The sequence below is a fragment of the Balaenoptera borealis genome (assembly GCF_965194805.1).
Source record: "Balaenoptera borealis genome assembly, chromosome: 8".
Taxonomy (NCBI): domain Eukaryota; kingdom Metazoa; phylum Chordata; class Mammalia; order Artiodactyla; family Balaenopteridae; genus Balaenoptera; species Balaenoptera borealis.
The window spans coordinates 112706803-112726315 of NC_138865.1; the positions used below are offsets into that span (position 1 = coordinate 112706803).

The window sequence follows — 19513 nt, forward strand, 5'->3', positions numbered from 1 at the left end:
GGCATACAGTAAAATACTGCTGTGCAAACAGCTGAATGAAGAATAAACAAACTACCTTCTGCCCCATTCTATCTTGCAGCCTTATTGCCACTCCACATAGAACAATGCCTGTTTCAGCTAAACTGGATTTTGTTCAGGTTATACCATCTGGCCAGAATGTCCTTTCCACTCTTTAAAATTAATACACTTCAAGGTCTAGTCCAAATGGAATCTTTCCTGATCCCTTTCCTGAAACCCTGTCTCCCTTTGTTGAAGGCTCTCATGATAAGTCTCTTACACGATAAGCATCTGTACTCCCCCTCTGGACAATGGGCTCCTTGGGGGCAAGAACATTGTATCCTACAGAGCACACAGTAGATGTTCAATAAATGCTGTTGGCAGCCTGAATGAGGTTGATGCCACACAGGTTAGCCATAACAGTACCTGAGTTTGTACACCATCCCTTGTATTTACCTTGGTTATTAGAACCTAACACACCATTCCTAGTTTTCCATTCAGATGCCCTACCAGACAGGGATCCTGCCTCAACAACAACTCTAAGAGCAATTAACATTTACTGAATGCTTACTATATATGCCAGACATTATGCTCAGCACTTTAAATATATTATCTCATTTAAATTTCTCACTGCTCTTTTAAGTTGGATAATATTATCTTCTTTCTACAAGTGAGAAAAATAAGGCTCAGAATGTTGTCCTGCTAGTATAGCCATACAACTAATACAAGCTGGAGTTAGGAAAGGAACCCAGGTCTAATTCCAAAATTGTGCCCTTAACCACCACATAACCCCTTGGGTAAAATGCTCCTTGGATGGGCTGGGAATGTACAAATCCATGGGCCATAGCAGTATCTAAGGAGAACACAATCATACCTGCCTTTGCCAGAACAAACAATCAGGGATAAAACCTAACTCTCTCTACTCCTTCTGTAAGACTCAAAGCTAGATGTGTGAGTGAGTCAGGGAGGAAAAACTCTCCTTTAGCTTTCTACATCCATCACATTTTTTTTTTCCAAAGGCCGTTTAAGTCCCCAAAGACTCATAAGCCCAAAACTTCTCTTCTATTAAACACTTCCCTTTGGCTACTAGTCATTTTTGCTGGTCTCTAAAAAATAATCCATAGGTGATATACTATAATATACACACGCGCACTTGTTTGCCCCTCTGCGGTAATCTCTTCAAAGCCGTCAGGGTCGTACTGTAGGATACACCCTTCACTGAATTTGCCATGCTACAACCAGGGTAGGGATCCTTGCTGTCAGTGCCTAATTGATTAAACTCTTGGAGTCAGAGTCTTTCCACAGGGAGATTTCAGACCCTCAATAAATCAGGATAATCTTGTTTTATGAGGTGATCAGAAAGAAACGATTTCTGGTTTGTAGAATTTCTAAAGAGAGCGGATCATGGAAGTGGGAAGGTGGGAAGGTGGGGGTGGGGGAGGTGTCGGCTCTGCATTCAAGCTCCTGCCTGTCCCCCAGTCTCATCTTCCAGCACTCTCTCCCTTGCTCATTTCATTCCACTCCATTCATTCATTCCCAAATATACCTAGCTCTTTCTCAAGACCTTTGGACAAGTAGTCCCTTGGCCTGGAACATTCCTCTTACTCATGAGCGGAATAACTCCTTTTTATTCTTCCTCAAGGAAGCTTTCTCCTCCCATTCTCACCAGCTCCAGGCCCCTGCTATATACTCGTTTATACCCTTCACAGCGCTCATCACAGCTGTGAGCTCCATGATGCAGGGGCTGTGTATCCTCTCTACTGCCCCAGCACAGCGACTGGCCCAGAGGAGGGGCCGTCAATATTTGGGGGATGAATGAACAAATATGTGTCTAGGGTGAAGCCTGTACAGGATGAAGCATGACCATTCAAGGGTCTGAACCATTACAGGTTTGCCTGGAAGTTAGGTTGATGTCAGAATTCCCATCACTTCCTTTTCCTCCATTGTGTCTTTGCCCCTGTTCAAAACACAGGGAAAGTAATGGAGTCTTCTTAAGAGCCTGGGCATTTTGGACAATTTACATGACAAAATATCTAAGAACTGCAACATTTTATCAACACCGAGGCACCTCTCTCTCTGACTCCAGAGTCAGAGAATGAGGGCACACATGCTGGAAGAACCCCGCTTCCCATCAGGGGAGTCACTGCAGAAATGTCACCCGATGCATTACCAAACCATTAGTCAGGGGCTACAGGGCGGATTCTAGGGCCAGGAGCCTACCAGAGGGATGCAAATCCCTGTGCCCCCACTTAGAGCCCATACAGGGTTTGTGGCTCGTCAAACATGTTTCCTTACTGCTCTAATGTACCAGTGTATCGCTTAATGAAAGTTCTTAATTGTAATTCAATTAATTACATACACAGAGTCCCCAATTACATTTTCCAATCAGACATTGGCTGTGGTACAGGTCTAAATGCACTTAACCAATTTTAATATATTAAGACCAATTTCCCTTGAATACTAATTACTATCTAATGATAAAATGAAAAGGGGGGAACTTTCAAGAAAGGGGGAGAGTGAAAAATGCAATTCATGTGGAATTTCTCAGCCCACATAGCACAACGCACTCACTATTGAAGAAGTACGTGTGGACAGGGCACAAATTTGCTTCCAGTTCAGATCAGCACTGTTTTTTGCCCTAGGTATCACCTACCCTTGGTGCAGGCTGTTGCCCAAAGGGACCTGCGGGAAATCTAAGCGTCTAGAGGGAAAAGGCCAACACACACAAGCGCAGACTAGCCACGGTGTCTGCGCACAGGCACTCGCTTTGTGTCTTGGGCACACAAAACCTGGGAATGGCCAGCTCTTGCATGGGGCATTGCACTTTACCGCGTGCATTTAAGGCACACAATCTCAACTTAATCCTCATAACAGCTGTACAGGGTAGGGATTCCTTCCTACAGGGTCGCCCTACAGATGGGGAAATGAAGCTCAGAGAAGGACTTGCCTAAGGTCACGCTGTGGCTTCAAACATCCTGCCTTTCCCCTACAACACACTGCCAACCAGCCCACATCAAACAGACAGCAAGAGGCGGAGACACATAGGTATTCTGGCATCGGGGATAATGTTTCTGTTCCATTTAAATTCTGTTAGCGTGCAGCAAGCAGGGAGCTATTATCCAATATCTACTTGAAAAAACTCTCACCCATACAGAAAATTCCTTACAGTGAACACGTTTCCCCCCACCAGAGCCAGACACGTAACTGGCTTTCAGCAGTAATTCAACCTAAAATATGTACCATGAACAGCACAAGTCATTTCCATTTGTAAACAGAGTTTATTTGCAGGATCACATTTTTTTTGCTTTTGAAGACTGCTGTTGTGATACGATAAAAGAGGCTTAAAGCCCTGGTACTTAAGTCACATGACAGAAATTGGAGAGATTAGTAATTTGTAACTGAAGAAGGCAAACCCTCCAGAAGCCAAGTAGAACCACTAGGGAGTCTCCAGGGTTGGCAAAAAGAGCACACGTGGGAGGAGGGATTGGCCCATTAAGAATAAGCACCACAAAGAGGAGATGGAAACACACCAGGAGAAGCAGTCATTCACTGTCTACAGTTGCTTTTTTATTTAGTAAATGGGAAGGGGGTGGGGTGGGGGGAGGGGGGAATCCCAAGTACCACCACGAAGAAACCCTTATACCTGAAGATGCTCACCCAAAGCCCAAGTTCCTTTTAAACGGTATCACACACTTGCCCCTCGGTGCCCTAGTGAGCAGCCTGGTGATGCCAGGGACTCAGGAGGCTCTCTCCCTCCCAGGGAATGAACCACACCTGGCCACAGGCACTGGGATGTAGGGGGAGCTCAGACCCAGTCCCTGCCCTTGGTGGATGCGGGTGGGGGTCACAGTCCAGTGTGGGGGTGGGCGAATCCATTCAGTGGAATCAGTGATCAGAGAGGGGTAAGGAGAGGGACTCTACCAGAGCCCAGGGAATGGCGGCCAGGTGGTCTGGGGAGGCTTCTAGGAGGAGTGTGGCCTCTTCTCCTGGGTCTTCAAGGAGAAACTAAAGGAGGTGAAAGAGGCCACAAACTGAGACCCAGAGATATGCTCCCCTGCCACAGTCCAGCCGTCTGGGTGACTGCCCACCTCAAGTTGAAGCTCTTCCTTAGTATAGCCTTAAATTAAGGAAACTTCATGAAGGTACTGAAATAATGGAAGGTCTCCTCGAAAAGGAAAGGAGATCAAAGGAGATTAAACTGATGTTTAAAGAACTGAACCCCCTTTCTATAGCAACTTCTATTTAGGAAACAAAATAATTAGATTCAGCTCTTTCACTAGACTTAATGGACAGAAGACACATTCTTCTAGGCCCCCTAATTATTATTCATGGGATGATGAGCAAATCACCGCCTTAAAGGCTCAGTTTCTTCTTCTATAAAATAAAGATGATGGCCACTCTAGCCTAATTAACAACAGCACCTCTATCTCATTTAATCCTCACAACAACCTTGTGAAATAGATTCAACCACTTCCATTTACACAGGAAACTAAGGCTCAGAGAGGTGACATGATTTGTCTGATGTCAGAGCTGCAGTGTCCACCCAAGGTCTGCCTCATCTAAAGACAGTGCTTTAAGCACTATGCTGAACTACTATGTGGGCACATTTGTGACTGATAACACAGGGAAGACACAGCGTCTGACACTTTGTGGCACTCCATAAAGCCGGTTCATTTTCAGGTCTATTTTAGCTCTGATGATGGGAAATTCCCAAGTTTCTCTCTGAAAATTATGGAAATGATAGGTTGGTTCACACTGCATCTTTCTTCTAAGGCTCTGGATGGGCTACCCACATATGATCAGTGGGTAAAGGAAAAGGTCACTGGCAACATTTGGCAGAAAACGAAATTGAGGTTCAATTTGGTGCCAGGATTTATATAGACACTTGGACAAGAATGGAAGTCTTCTAATGTTACATCCTCTCCATAATGTACTCAGACTTCCTTCTGGTCTGATTCCAGCTTCTAGCAGACAGCTGGCTGAAGGATGTAGGAGATTATCAGACTAGAGTCCAAACTGGAAAGCCCAAGGACTTTGGCTTGTCGTTTTCTTATTTAGGCCAAGATCCAAGCACAAATGCTACCTCTCAGTCCCTAGGCAGAAACTCTTATCATATTAGCTTCATTCACAAGCTTCTCTCTCATAGTGTACAAAGACAACTGTCATCACCCTTCTTAGGACTGAAAATTTAGGTTGTTTTATCAACAATCTCAGGGTGGGCTTCAGGGTCAGATAGCTGACTTAGAATTCTGGTCCTATCACTTACTGACTAGCTAACTTTGGGCAAATCACAACCTCTCTCCACAATTAGAATAGTATCTTGTAAGGTGCTTGTGAAAATTACACGAGAGAGCAAAATGTCTAGCGTGATCCCTTACAATAGAAGGCCTGAATAATTAAAAAAACATCCTTTGATGCGGTTGGTATAAAAAGCCATGCCCTGTCCCCCTGTGGAAAAAAAACAGAAGGGTTTATATCTACTCTTATGGCAGTCTTCTCGATCAAATGCTTTTACTTATAGGTACACCTCTTCTGGGACACCAAAGCACATTTGCTGGAAAGTACCCTGCCTCTAAGTTCTCTGGTCCTGTGCCACAGACTTATACATCTGCTCTGGCCCCCACTCTCCTTTCCCCTCCATTCTGCATCACTCCCTTCCCCACCACACACCTCCTTGAGGGCCCTGACAGTTCTATGACTCCAGACCTCCACATCCATGCCTCAGCTGCTCTGTGAGCTACAGAATGCTGCTTTTCTGTTATTTATTAATTACATGTAATATTTATTGAGTGTTTATTATGTGCCAGGCACTCTTCTAAGAGCCTTATGAATCCTCCTATCAGCCTTACGAAGGCAAATTAACTACCTAAGAGAGGTTAAGTAAATTGTCCAAGGTCACACAGCCAGTAAGTGGCAGGGCCAAAATGTGAACTGAGGCGGTCTGGCTTGATTGCATATTCTCTTAAACACTGCATAATAGATGCTCATAATTTAGTTCACTTCTAAAATGGCTTTAAGGATAGCAAGCCTGTGCTGATCAAATATAGCAACAGAAGTGAAAAAAATTCTGTTTTTGAAATATTTTTCTTTGTCTCAATCTAACTTCTTAATAAGTAGCTACTGGGGAACAATATGGGTTCCTGATTGAAATTTCTATTTAAAAAAATTTTTTAAATCTTTTCTATAAAAAGAATAAATTGTTTTTATAATTTACTTCCACTTTACAAAGACTAGTTACAATAGTCTATTGATTCCAAACCATGGACTGCCTGGCACACTTTGTAAATGCTGGTACGGTCTTCTTTCACTAACAAAGTGATTTTGACTCAAAGGCAAGCACTCAAAGTATCTTGCAAATCCTTTAAGATGGGGATGCTGAGGCTGACAGAGGTCATACAACTTAATTAAGACTATGCTCATACTTAGAAGTGGAGTGACAACAAGAGCTCAGATTTCAAATCTTTATCCACCAATCCTCATAGCTTCTCTTTCCTAGTATAACAACCTTATCTTAAAAGAAAAAAAAAAAAAAAAAAGAAACCCAAAACACATCTAATTTGGAATCACAGTATATTGTGAAATACTATGCAGCAGTTAAAAAAGAAAGAGGTAAATCTATATACGGAATAACATATGGATTGATGTAGAATATGGAGTACTCTCTATGTGACATACTGTTACAATGATAAAAGAAAAATGTAGAACACTGATGACAGTTTGCTACCATTTTGTTTTTAAAAGGAGGGAAGGGCTTCCCTGGTGGCACAGTGGTTAAGAATCCGCCTGCCGATGCAGGGGACAAGGGTTCAAGCCCTAGTCCGGGAAGTTCCCACAAGCCGTGGAGCAATGAAGCCCGTGCGCCACAACTACTGAGCCTGCCCTCTAGAGCCCGCGAGCCACCACTATGGAAGCCTGCGTGCCTAGAGCCCATGCTCTGCAACAAGAGAAGCCAACGCAATGAGAAGCCCACGCACTGCAACGAAGAGTAGCCCCCGCTCGCCGCAACTACAGAAAGCACGCACGCAGCAAGAAGACCCAACGCAGCCAAAAATAAATAAATAAAATAAATTAATTAATTAAAAAAAAATAAGAGGGAAATACGTGTGTTTATATATATGTCTTTGTGTGGGTATATTCATGTACATATACAGAATATCCTTGCATATGCTTAGATGATCCCTGGAAAGACACCAAAATCACTGGGAACAACTGTTGTCTCTGGGAGAGGAATTAGGGGAGAGAAGAGAGGCTAAAAGATTTCACTTTAGATGCTTTGTTATCTGAAATTTTTTTGCATGTGTGTTATATATCCAAAATATATCCTAAAAAATAACATTTTATCTTATTCATATAACATGGAGTCAACATGAAACATTTTGAAACAGAATCCACTACAGAGTTCCTATACGTAGGACAAGGCCCGTAGTGGGTGATGAGTGAATATTTGCTGAATTAATGAATGCCAACCTGCCAACCTCAAAGACTTGACAATCTAGTGCGAGAGATAGACATCAAACAATCATTGGGAAAAATAAATAATTATAAACAGAAATACATGCAATGAAAAAAAAGTAGTATGCTCTATGATGGAATATAACAGGGGACCCAAATGAGGAACGGGTCAGGTTTAGGCAATGAGGGGACAGGGAGATCACAGGTGGCCTCTATCGAGGTGACATTTAAACTGAGAAGAAGGATAAAAAAGTTAACCAGAGTAGGGGAAAGTGTTCCACACAGAAGAAACTGCCTGCGTAAAAGCCCGGAAGCAGGAATGATGGAGAGTTGGCTGTAGTGATCACAGTTTTCACATGTCACTCGCCCCTTAAGTCAATGGGAGTGTAGAGGAGAGGAATGGCTAAAATTCATAAGTCTGAAACTCTAAAGAGTGAATGAAAGAAATTAACTGAACTTTTAAAGAAGCTTTCTACATAGCACTAGGAACCACTACATTGCCTCCGGCCCAGAGTATGAAAATGGCCAGAATTTTCTAAAACCTGATGACTGAACAGTGATACTGACAGGGCCAGTTGCTTTATATACAATATAGCCTTTGCCACAGAAAAGGCCTCATATTTCTAAACTGTTTCCAGGACTGTTCCTAACTTAGGATGATACAGTTTAATGGATAAATATTAATCACAGAGGGCTGAACAGGATGCAGACTGTTTCCCAAAAAGCATGAAATCAATCATTTCACTCTGGGATACAATTCTGGCATGAAGGCTGAGGTCTGCCTTGGAAAACAAAGTCACCTCAAATCAGCCTAGGGAGGCCAGACCAGTGAGTATTCCCAAACACAGGACTTTTAAGCATGTTGCAACGGACAAAGCAGGCACGGAGCGAGGAGGCCAACGTACTGTTCTCGCGGACCAGACAGAACTCCCAGGCGCTCTGGCTTTCCAAAGTGCTCTCCAGGTCCACAGCGACATTGGGCTCGCTCTGCTTCTCCAGGCGGTACTGAGGGCCTGGAAGATCAAAGGGGCAGGAGGAGGGGAGGCAGTCTGAAACAGTGACTTTAACATTGGAAAAACACCACACCCCAGTGAAAAGCTGATAAAGCATTAGGAAAACACTGAAGTCTGTTTGGGGTCTCGCGATCCAAGAGGGAAGAGTTTGATTTTTTTTTCCACACGGCTTCACACATTTGTCTGTTCTATTACCAGGTCTATTTTTGCTCAGTTCTCCCCAAAACAGGATGAGAGATAGAAAGCTTTTGAGTCAGACTGACTTGGAATCACAATGTGGCTACGATGGTTTCCCAGTTATGAGCAGGTACCCTACCCTCTCTGAATCTCTGTTTCCTAATATGTAATGTGGGAATACTTACACCCTGAAGGATTATTGTGAAGATTAGAGATGCTACAGGAAAAATGCTTACATAGTAATGTACCTGCCTCATAGGAGGCAGTACTACAAAATTATTTATTAATAATTATTATATGATAATGAATGATTAATTATAAGCAAGAATAAGGTATGTTTAGAACTCGAATATAATGACAGTCCAAAAATGTAAAAAAAAATTTTTAAACGTAGATGGGGTTAAAAAATAAATTCCAGGTTTTGGGGTTATGGTGACAGAAGGACAACTGGCTGCTGATTCGTGTTTTTGTTGAAATATTTATGAAAACACAAGAGGCAGAGGTTCAATAATACTGAAAACCAGGAATATCAGTTACCCTGCATCACAAAGGGATTCTGGCAGATCTTAAAACACTGGGGCATTTTATACATTTATTCATGTATTTCTTTGTAAAGCCAAATGACAATCTTGTTCTTCTCAGGTAACACCTAACGGGTCCAATGATCGTATTCAAAAGACTGCTCCTGTTGTTAATGGTTACTGAAAGATTAGAGGTGTAAGAAACTGTCGTATTATTTTGACTATGAAAGGCGTGTTTGGTCAGACAGCAGAGGTGTGAGAGATCTGAGGAAGCATCAGAGGCCTTGCAGGGCTCCCAGGTGGAACACGTATTTTTAGATGTGTTCCTCAGTTGTCCTCAACTTGTTGATTATTTACATCCAACAGTTCTCTTTCATCAGTCTGAGGCATTTCACTCATCAAGTCATTCTCCTCCCCCACGTTCTTAGTTCATCTGCAGCATTGTAGAGTTTCAGTTCAGTTTCATGTTATATTTGATCTTTCCTCTAATTGGTATTTCATTAGCATTTCTGCCAATTATCAGAGTTCTTACATACATTCAGTCCTTTTTACACTACTTACAGGTTTTAAACCTTCACTAAATTAACAATGGTCAAGACACATACAACTATTTAAGGAAATACATGCTCAGAAGTCTACACAATTCTTATAAACTCTAATACACTGTATTCAGGTCAAGAAGGTATTGTAGTTCAACATTATACATAGTTCAATTTTAATTTTGAAAATATTAAGCAAATAAAGTTATGGAAATACAGATAATTCTTATTCTCCACTACCCATCACCTGTCGGTGCCAACATTTGTCAGTTACCAAGCATGCTTGCTGCTCATCACTGGATGCTTTCATATTCACTGGTGGAAGTAATCACCGAAAAGTCATGCCCAGCTGAACTTTAAGAAGACAAGCTGGTGAGAGATTCCTATGATCTCTCCCCCCACAGCTCTGCCCACCCCCCGCTCCCTAACACCCACCTTTCACAGCTGTGGGCAGCCCATTAGAGAGAAGAGAGCCACCCCTGAACCCAGAGAGCTGCTTTCTAAAACACTGGCCTGTTAATCTCCAACTGTCCCACCCCTAGATCTCCCAGCAACATAGTGTATACGCACTGATATCCACTCCTATGACTTTACAGTGAAATCTGGGTACAAAGTTTACCTACAATAATTCATTTTTTTATGATAGTCAAAATTTGGGAATAACCCAGATCTAACAACAGGGAAACTGGTTAAACAAAATATTGTGAAATACCATGGAGATATTAAAAGTGATGTTGCAAAAGTATTGGATTTTATCGAACACGTTTATAATATGCTACTTTATGAAAATAGCAAATTATAACACAATATGTGTAAGATGATTGTAATTATGAAAAATATATGTAAAGTCATGGCAGGGGGTGGGGTACATACTGGAAGGTTATTTCCAGAATGTGAATAGTAGTCACACTGGATAGTGGGATAATGATGTTTTTATTTTTCCTTAGTGTTTTCCTGTATTTTTCAAATTTCCTATAATTACTTAAATAAAGGCTAGTTTTATAATTTTTTTTTCCCTTTAGCCGTGCCACGGCTTGTGGGATCTTAGTTTCCTGACCAGGGATCAAACCAGGGTCCACGGCAGTGAAAGCCTGCGTCGTAACTACTGGACCGCCAGGGAACCCTCTCTCTCTCTTTTTTTTCACTTTTATAATTTTTAAAACATCGTATATACTTATAAGTCCTCCAATTTCTTACTATGCCATTTTTCGGAGGATACTGTAATTACCACACCCTGTGGCATCTCCAATGGGTCTTTCATTTGCAATAGTTTAATCAAAACTAGACATCATCTGTTTATGTAGATCAATACTTTCATCTTAAGTAACCCTGTAACCTTTCTAGGCACAGTATATATAGGGTTTTGGGCGTCTAGAGTTGTTCGCCTACCTGACAACTGGATGGTAAGCAAGCCACCCCTTTCCTGATTCAAGGAGCCAAGGCCTGGCCACATCAAGGTGTATTTCAGGCTGGACTCCTTTGTACACTTTTTCCTTTTGGTCTCTGTAGCTGTCTGTGAGACGTGGACGAGGGAAACCAGAGGAAGCAGGGAGTACTAGGAAGGGCCCCTTATCCCTAAACACAAGTCCCCGCATCACTCTCTAAGCCACAAATGCCAGCATTCCATATTCACTTTCTTATTTCTTGGGTTTTGTAGCTATTTCTTTTCTTTTCTTTTTTTTTTGGGGGGGGGACTATAATATTATTTATTTACTTAATTTTATTTTATGTTGAGTATAGTTGATTTACATGTTGTGTTAGTTTCAGGTGTACAGCAAAGTGATTCAGTTATACATATACATGTATCTATTCTTTTTCAGATTCTTTTCCCATATAGGTTATTACAGAGTACTGAGTAGAGTTCCCTGTGCTATACAGTAGATCCTTGTTGATTATCTATTTTATATATGGCAGTGTGTATATGTCAATGTAGATATTTCTACTAAAATAGTTTGTTTCCCAAAAGTAACTTTAGGACTTTCTCCTTGAAGCCTAGTATTACTGGGCTTCATTATATTCATTATATTATGATGACTCTCAATTACTGCATGACCATTATGTGCAAGCATGCTGCGTATGTTATCTTACTGAATCCTCACAGCAACTCTTAAAGGCAGATATTATTATCCTCATCTGACAGATTGGGACCCTGAAGGTTGGCAGGGTGAAGTAACTAGCCTAAGATCACACAGGTAGGAAGCAGGAGGGGGAAATGAAACCCAAGGGTCTTTGGCCCTAAAGCCTATGTATTTTGAAGGTTTCTTCCTTTTACAAACTGTAAATTACAGACTAATTATAAAAAGCCATAGTTTGTACCATAAGTATATATATTTTTTCTAGATTCATGGATTCATTTGGGTTCTCAATTACTTAACTTGTGGTTTCTATACATTCATTTCTATGATAAATGATCTGAAATAATTTATTTTAATGAAATCCACACATGCTAAATATCCCAGGCTATGGCTGTATCCTGGTGCCTTATGAAGACAGGATTCCCTTATCTTTCCATCCATCCAGGAAGACTCTCTCCCCGTCTTGCAGAATATTCCTAGGTATGCCCAGTTTTTTAAGTAACTAACATGTTGAGCATCATCGTCCACTCTCGGTACTCCATGGTCTTCTATAAAAGCTAAGGAACAACTTGGAAACCCACTTCTGAACTTAGCAAAGGACGGATGGGTCTTAACTTTGGGGAAGGCAGGGTAGTTAAGCTGTAGATGAGACTCGAGATCTAGACCCAAACAGAAAACTGCCTATTGCAAATCTCAATTTCTCTCCTAATTCTTGCCCAAACACTGGATAAGATATTTCACAGAGAAAGACTATTTTGCGCGTTTTCCCCTGAAAAGCCCAGATTGATAACTTTAGGTCACACTGTATAACGAGAGGCAGGGTATATAATAGAAGCAATACAGCCTGATGATTAAGGGCATGCACTTGGGGCCAAATCGCCTCAGTCTAGTCCTGGCTGAGAAACTTAGCTGTATGACTTTGGGCTAACTTACTTAACCTCTCTGTTTCATCTATAAAATGGGGCTAATAATAGCACCTAGTTTATAGGCCTGTCTGAGGATTCAATAAGTTAATAGTTGTAAAGCAATCAGAACATTAATAGGGTTATTTAAGTGTCAGCCGCCATCATCATCATCATCAGCCATATCATCAGACTTTTATAAGAGATCATAACAGAACAGAACAGGGCCTACTATGTGCCAGGTACTACGTTAGGCCTTTTATAAAGATTGTCTCATTTACTCTTCGTCATCTTAGGATGTAAAGAGTATGAATCCCATTTTACAGAGGAAGAAACCATGACTAACAGAGGCTAAATAACTTGCTCAATGTCTCACAGGAAGTGGTGGAGCTAGGATTCATACCTAGGACTGCCCAGGCCTACAGTCTACATATTACATACCGCAGTGGCTCACCCATAAGTTCTGAATATACGTCTGTTGACGATAATCAAGACTATGACAACCCAGACCTACCATATATCAGACAATAGTTTCTAGCAAATGCTAATTTAATTTTCAGGCAGCTGACACAGGAGGAGAGAAAAAGCAGCAGCCAAAAGCCATTTTATAGAGACAAGCTGTGAGGTCAGTTTCTATTAACATACTTTTGCCAAAGAAATGATTATATAAAAATATAAGAGGCTTTTTCACACCAAATAGGACACAGTTCTCAAGGCAACATCCTCCCTTTGGAAAGAGTTTTTAAAATGTCACAGCTGCACATGGAGCTACACACCCTCTCCTTCACAGCAGAGGAGAACACAAAAGGAAGATTCTGGGAAGCAGTTACTCTGCAGCGACGAGAAAACCTGCTTGGGCATTCCGATGATGTATTTATTGCAGTAAAACCACGTCACCGAATGGTCTAGGAACAAAATACTGCTCTGGGCACTTTGGGAGGGTTCCAAGTTATAATACCCAGGCAGGATTTTTATGGGATTTTGTAAACCCGAGGCAAACATCTTAACACATAAGTTTCAAAGAAAATCTGTAGTATCTGTTGGATGGTGGATATATGCTCAGTTCAGCTTCCTCGATCTCTTTTCTTTAATCCTTGACTGAAACACTTTTATGTTTCATTTGGCATGCCATTCCTTAACAGCTGAGAGCCAGCTGAGAGTTGAAATCTAACGGGAAGGAAGAGCAAAAGCCTGAAGAGAGAGAAGCCATACGCCCCTATCACTCTGCATCTTATTTCTAAAGGCCCATGGGAGAAACCTCCTCCAGACCTCCCTATCTGGAAAGGCTGTACTTCCTCGGAGCAACTAGCTTGTTCTGTACCTTTAGACTGTTTAACATAAATCTTGTAACTGATACTGTTTTCCTTTCTCCTTTGCCCACGAGGAAGCTCAGCACTAAATGTGTGATGACGCATTTCTGTGTCAGTTAATCCTCTGGACCTATATTTCCATTTTCTTTCAAGTAGTTTTTCAATTCATGCATTTTTTATCCCATTAGTGTATTCCAACTGCTTTTCGGATTGAAGTGGGATATAAACGAATTAAACTATCATTATTATTGCTGAGCATGGGAACAAGTTGGAGGACACCTATCTGGAAAATGATAAAGGAAAAGGCTGAACACTTTCATGAATATACCTTCACGTCAGCTGTTTTCCATTCGCCAGCTTAAAGAGCTGCTTTAATCTGAAAGAGCTGCTTGTAGCCAGAAAAAGTTAAGCATGAGCAAATACAAGGAAAAGCTGGGTTCTGAGAAGAAAACTGCTCTGTCTGCACCCTCTCACTACGCATTCTGGGGAAGTTACTTAATCTCTGTGTATTTTCTCATCTGTAAAATGAGAATAACACAACTTCCTTGAGAAGGCTGCTGTGAGGATTAGATGAGCTCAGTGATGGCTGCTGTTACTGTGAGGGCAGGCTGGAGCAGGAACCGCTGTGGTGAGGCTCAGGTGAATGCCCAACCTCAGAGTCACCAGAGGCTAACAGCCCCGTTAAGGGAAGACACACAGTGGCAGGGAGCGCTGGCACCAGAGCAGATGTCTGTACCCTTTCTCACGTGTGTCCAAGGTAGGAGTGTGGGGTAGGAGGGCGTGCAGATCTATTTAAACAAGCTTGCTTTTAAGTTACAAGCAGCATTTAAGACCGGAGACTTGTTCAGCAGCCAGGATTCCTAAAGTTCCTTAGTCTTTCTGGTCCTACGAATACAGTCTAAAAATGGTGAGTAAATGTCAGAACCCACTGAACAAACCACGGCAGCACAGATGTCACAAGATTTGTGGTGTTACGATGCCATCCATACATTCATCTAACAAACATTTTAGGAGCATCAACAAGGTCCCAGACACAGAGATGAATAATCAATGATTCCTGACCTCAAGCAGGCTGGGGGAGGTGGCAAGACACACACGAGCAGATGAAATTGTCAAAGAGCCCCAGTCAGTGCTCTTCCCAAGGCAAGGACAAGGCGCTGTGGGAATACAGAAGAGGGGACAATGAACTTCTTCTCTGAGGGGGAGACCTCTAAACTGAGTCTTGAAGGAGGACCGGGAGCCGGGAGAGGGCAGGGGAAGTAGTGCATTCCTATAGAGGGAACAGAATGTGCAAAGGCAAGGAGGTACTGAAGAGCCCACGTGGACCAAGGGAAACTCCGCGTGGAAAGGGCATAGGCTCTGTGGGGTTTCAAGCGGAAGCTGGCGCTGGGATGCTTGGTCCAGACTGTTGGTCAAAGCCTAGATTCTCTCTTATAAGCAACAGATGCTCACAGAGCAGGGGAGTGACACAGCTTTATATTTTGGTACACTTCTCCTGGAGGCACTGCCAACAACGGGCTCGAGGAGACTGGTGGCAGGGAGGCCCACTTGGCAGGCCGTACCAAGCCTTGTCTGCTCTATGGCAGGGGCCGACTGAGTCCCAAGTCCCTCACTGAGCCAAAGCCATCACCAACAAGCTGACGCTGTCAATATCAGAGCGCAGCCCTAACATCAGCTACCCTAAAATGTTCGCATCTAGTGTCAGCTCCATCGCTGATAACTCTTCCTCTAGGGGTGACTGTAATCATTTTCTGTTTGATCTTAATACAAGCACCGAATCATATTCAAGTGATAACCACTGTAGCTTATACTCCCGCCCAGGCTTGGACTGGATAATTTGGAATTTAAATAATAAAAAAAGAACAAGCTGACGTGACAATAAGGTCATACTTTATCCTCCTCTAAGCCGATATATAATTTGCTCTCAGTGAAACGGCCAAATATAATCAAATTAAATACCATTCCTATTACAAAAGAAGAAAGACCAAGGCTGTTCCAATAAACCAATTCTCCCGCCTAGTTAAACTGCAAAACCTTCAGGAAAGGTTTTGAAAGCATGACCCATCAGTTCTAATTTTTAAAACTTATCCTTTCAGTCAAGACTAGAAAAAGGCCCATTCCAACTTTTATCTTTACTACAAAGTGCTGTTATCTTGGCCTGATGTCAGGAGCTCTACCTCTCTTTCTGCTGACAAGCAGAGACGAGAAAGATAAGATTGGAAACGAATCTCACTTCTCTGAGTAAATAAATAATCAATACTCATCTAAATGTAAATGAGAAGGTAGCCCCCTCTGATAACAGCACTCTTATCAGAGAGCCAATTTTCTTCAGACATTTGGCCTCAACCAAATCACCATCATTCAGCCCCAGCCTAATGGCAAAAAATCGTAACTAAATTGAACCGATCACCAGAGATCAACTAAGTTCGGCCCTGGCCACTTCAGGTTCAAATGTTTGGGAATGCAATTTTGCCCCCATTAACTTTCAATAGCAATGAAGAACAGACTGGTCAAGGGGCCAGTTTGTGCAATAAACAAACCCCAGAGAGGGGGCCGACCAGAGAAGACAGCAGGAGTGGGTTTATGTGTTTAAACAATGTTATAACTGGAGCAAACCCCAAAACTGTGAAGGGAAGGCTGCTTCTATGGGGTGGGGAGACAGCATTCTTTCCTTTTATCAAAGGCTTGGTTGAAACTGAGGAGACAATGATGATCAAACTTTATTAAAGCAAATGTAAACAAAGAAAAAGAGATATTAAAAAGCTACAGAAGCTAAAAATAACCTAAGGTTGGAATGATCAATTTCCTCCAACTAATTTGTATCAGACTTACATCTGACCCAGCAGTGCTGCACTGACCTGATTTTACTGAAATAGGACGCCATCTGCAAGACAAATCACTTTAAAACCACTGCACTGGGGTTTCCATTTCTTTGCTGCAAGACTCAATTCACTGCTGATGAGAGTATTGGGGAAATTATGACCATTATTGATAGGACAGCAAAACCATTTTTACACAGTAGTCTTCAAGTCGACAGAAAGCTTGCACCGGACCATTAATGAAGGTGTCAGCTAGAATCAGAAATTAAAGACAAAGGCTGGGAAAGGACTAATTTTGAGAGCACGTTTAAGGACACCAGATACACAGAAGCGGCAGCCATTCATCCTCTCAGGAGTAACAGAGCCTAAACAAGCATCAGCTGAGGAGCAGGCGGCTCTGCCTACAGTGAGGGAAAGGAAATGCTTCTTTTCTTTGCTGCCTGGCCCTGGAGTTCTGAGAGCACAGGCTCTCAGCATTATCAGCTTCCAATCTTTAACAGCCAAAGGAGGACATGTCTGGTGTGAGGCAGAACTATTCAAAGTGTAACCATCTTGATATATCTGGTTTTGTGATTAGCAGTAATCTTTTACCAAGATGTCTGCACGACTACTTGTATTTCCCAGCCAAAAAATTCCTATATATCCTGGCTCCACCAGTACCTCTTCAGAGAAATTCCTCAGAACTATGTGAGAAGCTGTCTCCCAGGGGAGGGAGTAAGGTCCCCAAATAAAACTGAAACTCACTGCTCAAAACAAAAACAGACAAAAAGTGTAACCACCTCTGTTCCTGCTGTGAGTATCTAATCCTAGAAGGTGGACATGTGGTGGTTAAAGTGTGGGTTTTGGAGTTAGAAAGACTTGGGTTAAAATCTTGGCTCTTTTACAAAAGCTCTGTGACACTGGGCAAATTAGTTGATCTAAACCTTCGTGGAGTAATTGCAAAGATTATGCAGAACACAATGCCTAGAACATAGTAAGTAGTCAATAAATGCCAGCTGTATGCTACTATGCAAATTTTAACAAAATCATCAATTTGCCCTTTTAGAAAATAACAACAGTGACTGACATTGAGGACTTCCTTGGCCCTTAACAACGTCCTTTACATGCATTAGCTTTCCGAATCATAGAACAATGAGGTAGGTAGGCCCTAATCTAATCCCCATTTTACAGAGGAGGAAAAAACACTGTGGCTAAGTCACGTGTCCACAGTGAGGCCAGGAGAAGAATCCAGGTGTGTGATTCCACTGCCTGTGCTCTTAACCACACCTCTATGCTGTGTTCCAGAAAGAGCATTCTATAATCTTCTTGATCTTTGGGTTAAAAAAAACAATTGTAAGGTTGAGATCATTTATCAGTTCAGAAAGGAGTGAAGACGTTGGGTGGGAAACTAGGAGGAAGAGAGGGTGGGTAGCTGGTCACATGAGGGGGTTGAAACTGAGAGCCCCTCAGTCCCCATGGCGGGCACCTATCTGCCGAGCACTTCAAGTGAACGCCATCCGGTTGCCCTGATTTTGTCGGGGGGGAGAGGGGGCCTTTTTCTAAGTTAAATGATCTACAGAGTTACTGCCTCAATCCACAGTTCTGAAAGTGTGATTTCTTTAGGGCTTAACTATACCCATTTCTAGTCTTGTTACAACTTTTTTACTGCGATGGAAAACATTTACTGGAAATGTGTTACTGCTATCACCAGGTCATAAAATAAAAAGTAGTTTATGTATTGCCGTCATTTCCAATCATCCATCAGAAAGTGCCAAGAGGAGGAAAGGAAAGGGCGTACAGCTGAGATTTCCTTCTTTGTGCAGGAGAAAATGCAGGAGCATCATAATTCTTTAGAACAAATTTCTTCTTGAACATCCAGCCTTGCAGAAGGGCTCCTGGGAGGAGTCGGGAGGCACACCTTTCGGCATCTCCCCCCTCTCTGCAGCCCTGCCTGACTCCCTGTCAGAATTAAGAGCTCTTTCATCCCAACCTCCTTCGGGCCGCGTTCCTCTCAGTGCCCGGAGCAGGCTGGATTAGAAGCATTGCTGTCTGTTTTTCGTTGTTCTCCCCCCGCCTCCCAATCAGGGCACTCTTTGAAGATGGGGGTGGAGGGGCTTTTTAAAAAACCTAACTCTACTCCCAGAGCTCCAGCACAGCAACAGATTCTTTGTACGTGCTTAATAATCTCGGTTAAATAGAATGATTTCAACAAGGTGGCATTTAAAATTGAACAACCTTGACCTACGAAGGACTCTAGCCCAAGAAACATTACTCCAAGCACACAATGATGTATGTTCAAAGATGTTCACTGCAGCACTGTTTCAATATTAAAAAGTGCACATGATCTAAATACCCTCCAGTAGGAAACTATCAAATAAATATGGTGTATCTGTACACTGGGATGCTATGGAGCTGTTAAAAAAATTAAGCTAAGTTAGTAAGACATGGGAAGACTTCTATGATACATTATTAAATTTAAAAAGATATGGAATGTATAGTATATATTCCATTTTAATAAAGTAATACCCCAGCTATATATGTGCATTTATATCTGTGTGTGCATGTACATTTGTTGAAAACACACACACACACACACACAAACACAATCTGGAAGGATATGAACCAAAATGTTCTCACGGTTATTCTGTTACCTTAGAATTACCTTGGGTGCAGGATGCAGCAGTAGCAAAGGTGAAGGCTTTTACTTTTTTTTTACTTTATAGACTTCT

The 19513-nt window shown here is 42.1% G+C and overlaps 1 protein-coding gene across 17 annotated transcripts in view; it reads right to left on the minus strand.

Annotated features, from left to right (window-relative positions):
* MAPKAP1 (MAPK associated protein 1) overlaps positions 1–19513 on the minus strand; it is a 235613-nt gene that overhangs the window by 52259 nt on the left and 163841 nt on the right. For 15 of the 17 annotated variants that reach the window (XM_082403292.1, XM_082403298.1, XM_082403296.1 and 12 more), the window contains one exon: positions 8355–8462. The exons of the other annotated variants lie outside the window; for them this stretch is intronic. In XM_082403292.1, coding sequence (XP_082259418.1) covers positions 8355–8462 — 108 coding nt within the window. The remainder of the gene's footprint in view (positions 1–8354; positions 8463–19513) is intronic. 17 annotated transcript variants of the gene reach the window in all.